Source organism: Lupinus angustifolius, chromosome LG17, assembly GCF_001865875.1.
Source record: "Lupinus angustifolius cultivar Tanjil chromosome LG17, LupAngTanjil_v1.0, whole genome shotgun sequence".
Taxonomy (NCBI): Eukaryota; Viridiplantae; Streptophyta; class Magnoliopsida; order Fabales; family Fabaceae; genus Lupinus; species Lupinus angustifolius.
In genome coordinates, this window is record NC_032025.1 from 14,931,229 (window position 1) to 14,934,734 (window position 3,506).

The 3,506-nt window shown below is 53.1% G+C and overlaps 2 protein-coding genes across 2 annotated transcripts in view; one reads left to right on the plus strand and one right to left on the minus strand.

The window, feature by feature from the left end:
- The window catches only part of LOC109330912, a 5,471-nt gene extending 1,975 nt beyond the window's left edge, over nucleotides 1–3,496 (minus strand). Inside the window, exons 1-2 of the mRNA XM_019565180.1 lie at nucleotides 1,004–3,496; nucleotides 101–895 (exon numbers count right to left, since the gene is read on the minus strand). Coding sequence (XP_019420725.1) covers nucleotides 101–895; nucleotides 1,004–3,496 — 3,288 coding nt within the window. The remainder of the gene's footprint in view (nucleotides 1–100; nucleotides 896–1,003) is intronic.
- Nucleotides 1–3,506, plus strand: part of LOC109332009 (V-type proton ATPase subunit E-like) — a 19,664-nt gene that overhangs the window by 9,939 nt on the left and 6,219 nt on the right. The window lies entirely within an intron of this gene.

Consider the following 3,506-nt stretch of genomic DNA (forward strand, 5'->3'; position numbering starts at 1 on the left):
GGATGTCGAACTGGGAAAGTTCTATCGACCACGCGATCATCCGCCCAGCTAATTCTGGCTTGTGCAAGATTTGCCTGATTGGCTGATTAGTCCTGATGACTGTTGTATGAGATTGGAAGTATTGGCGTAATCTTCGTGCGGCGACCAACAACGCATACGCCACTTTCTCCAGCTTTTGGTATTTTAACTCCGGGCCTTGTAGGGCTTTGCTTGCGAAATAAACCGGATTTTGTCCTTCTGCCGTTTCTCGGATCAGTACGGCCGCCACCGCCCCATCGGATACGGCCAGATATACATATAGGGTTTCTTCTGGAAGTGGCTTGGAGAGAATAAGTGGGGCGGATAGATATTTCTTGAAAGTGTTGAACGTCGATTCACAACTTTCACTCCACTCAAACTTCTTATCCTTCCTTAGCAATTGGAATAACGGCAGTGAATGCTTGGCAGCGGATGGGAGGAATCTGGATAGCGCGGCTAGCCGCCCGTTTAATTGTTGGACCTCTTTGACTGTGCGGGGGCTTCTCATGTCCATGATTGCCTGGCACTTGGAAGGATTTGCTTCAATTCCCCGGCTGGTTAGAAGGAAACCGAGGAACTTGCCTGCTTCTACGCCGAAAGTACATTTTTCGGGGTTTAGCCGCATGTTGTGCTTGCGGAGTTGTTGAAAAATGCTTTCCAAGATGGCGATATGATCCTCGCTGGGGAGGCTTTTGGCGATCATATCGTCCATGTAGACCTCCATGTGTTCTCCGGTCTGGCCGGCGAACACTTTGCTCATCATTCTTTGATATGTTGCCCCCGCATTCTTCAAACCGAAAGGCATGACCGTGTAGCAGTAGGCGGCCCGGTCAGTAATAAATGCAGTCTTCTCTTGGTCCGGAGGGTACATCGGGATCTGATTGTAGCCGGAGTAGGCGTCCATGAAGGACAAGTACTGATATCCTGAAGAATTATCCACCAAATGATCAATGTTTGGGAGAGGATAAGGGTCTTTAGGGCATACCTTATTGAGGTCGGTGTAGTCCACGCACATCCGCCATTTCCCTGAGGGCTTTTTCACCAGGACGACATTTGCCAACCATGTGGTGTAGGTGATTTCGCGGATGAACCCTGCCTCTAGCAACTCGGTTACTTTAGCAACAACTTCTTTGGCCCTGTTCGTCCCCATTTTTCGTCTTCGCTGCGCCACTGGTCTGGCCCCTGGTTTTGTCGTCAGTCGGTGGCAGGCGAAAGAAGGGTCGATGCCTGGCATATCTGCTGCAGACCAGGCGAAGAGGTCCTGGTTGGCCTTCAGCGCCGCTTCCAGTCGGGACTTTTGATTTGATGGGAGGGAGCTGCCAAGGTATACCACCTGCCCTGGTAATTGGCCCAGTTGCAGAGCTGTTTTGTCTCCTTGTGGTTGTGGTCGTAGGTCCCCTTCGTCCGCCCGGACGTCCAACTCTACCATCTGCACGCTCCGAGGTCTTTTGGAGGGAGGAACGTGCGGCTTGGTGAAATGGGGGCGGAGGCTCATCTGGTAGCAGCTGCGGGCTGAGTGCTGGTCTCCTTTAACGGTGCAAACTTGGAGACTGATGGAGAAGAACTTCATGGAGAGGTGGGGTGTTGAGACGATGGCTCCCAGCCTGTTCAAAGTCGGGCGGCCAATTATGGCGTTATATGCAGAATCGCAGTGGACGACCAAGAACTTTGTTTGGACGGTTCTGCTCATTGGGTGGTTGCCGATAGTAAGCCAAATCTCTACGTACCCCCTGGGAGTGATTCCCTGGCCGGAAGATCCGACCAACTGTCCATCGTAAGGTAGGAGGTCGCGGTCTCGGAGCTCCATTTTGTCGAATAGATCCTGAAAAATAACATCAGCCGAGCTACCTTGATCAATGAACAAGCGACTGACCTTTTTGTTGTTGAGTTTGGCGGTGATGACAAGAGGGTCATCGTGGCCTCGGACGACACCTTCGTAGTCACGGTCGTCAAAAGTGATGGGGGGGTGGATCTGTAATGTTGTCTCTGCTGGTCTCTGGCAGCAACGTGCATCACCTCTCTTACGTACCTTTTTTGGGCGGTCCTCGAGGTCATATCTTTTTCGGGCGGTCCTCGAGGTCCTTCCGGCGGCAAACCCCCCGGAGATGGTGTTGATATCGACTGGGCTTCGTGGGCGCCGATTGTCTGCTCGGGGCCTATCCGTTTGAGGGCGTGGAGTAGGTCGCCGTTGTTGAAACTGTGGTAGGGACCGTCTTCTTGGGGGTTCTGGGCGGCGGGGCTGTGGTGACCGCCGGCGCTGCTCTAAACCTGCGATAAATCGTTGCAGGTGACCTGCCTGTATGAGGTCTTCAATAGTATCTCGGAGCTGAGTGCAATCATTGGTTAGGTGGCCGAACATACTGTGGTAGTCACAATATTTGGATCGGTCTAGTGGGCCGGGCTTAGTAGGGCGGGGGCGTGGGAGTTGGACAAGGTGAGTGGAAAGGACTTCTTGCAAGATTCGGGAACGGCTGGCGTTCAGGGGGGTATAAGTGGAGTATTTGGCTCTTTTGGTTAGTGAGGGTAAGTCGCGGGGTAGGTCTTGTGGTCTTGGTCGTTTGGTTTCCCGTGAGGGGTGGTGTGTTTGGGGCTCAGTATGAGTGTGCATGTGGTGGGTTTCTTCGAGGTTGATGAATTGCTGGGCTTTGGCACGGAGGTCTTCCATAGTGAGATCAGTGTACTTGGCTAGTTCCGTGCGAAAGATGCCTTCCTGGAGTCCCAAAACGAGGACATGCACGGCTACCTCGGGGCTTAGTGTTCTTACCTTCATAGCCTCTGTATTGAATCGATCGAGGTATGCGCGGATGGATTCGTTGGATCCTTGGCGGATGCCGGACAGCGTATAGGATGACCTTGGTTGCTCCTTGCTTGCGGTGAATCTTGTGCTAAAAACGGAAGCAAGGGTTTCCCAAGTGTTGATGCTGCCGGGGGCTAAGCGGGTGAACCACTGAAGGGCCGCTTTTTTCAGAGTCAGGGGGAAGGCCCTGCACATGATGGGGTCAGACGCCCCGTGGAACAACATAGAGGCCTCAAAGGCGTCCAGGTGGTCTTGTGGGTCTGCCGTCCCATCATATTGGTCCATGTTTGTTGGGCGGTGAAAATGGGAGGGTAAGGGATAAGCCATGATAGCAGGTGTAAAAGGATGTTTTGCACCACACGAGGGGTGTGGGGCTGGTTGGGAAGGTAGGTGTGACTCGTTTGCTGAGTCTTCATGGTTATTCTCGTGAAAAGGGCGTTCGGAAAGATCCTCAGGGTTGACTTTGGAATGGCGGAGTTCCTGTATGACATCGGCCTGCTGCTGGATGAGCCGTTCTTGGCGTTCCAGCATTTGGAGAAGTTGTTGGGTGGTTGGCTGCTGGTCTGGAGTAGCCTGATGGCTATGGCTAGCTTGGTGGGATGGTTGTCTCGGTGGGGGAGGGTTGCTTGGTGCAGGGTCGACTTGGCTGGTTGATAGAGCTCGGTTTCTGGTGGTTTCCATGTTGTGAGTA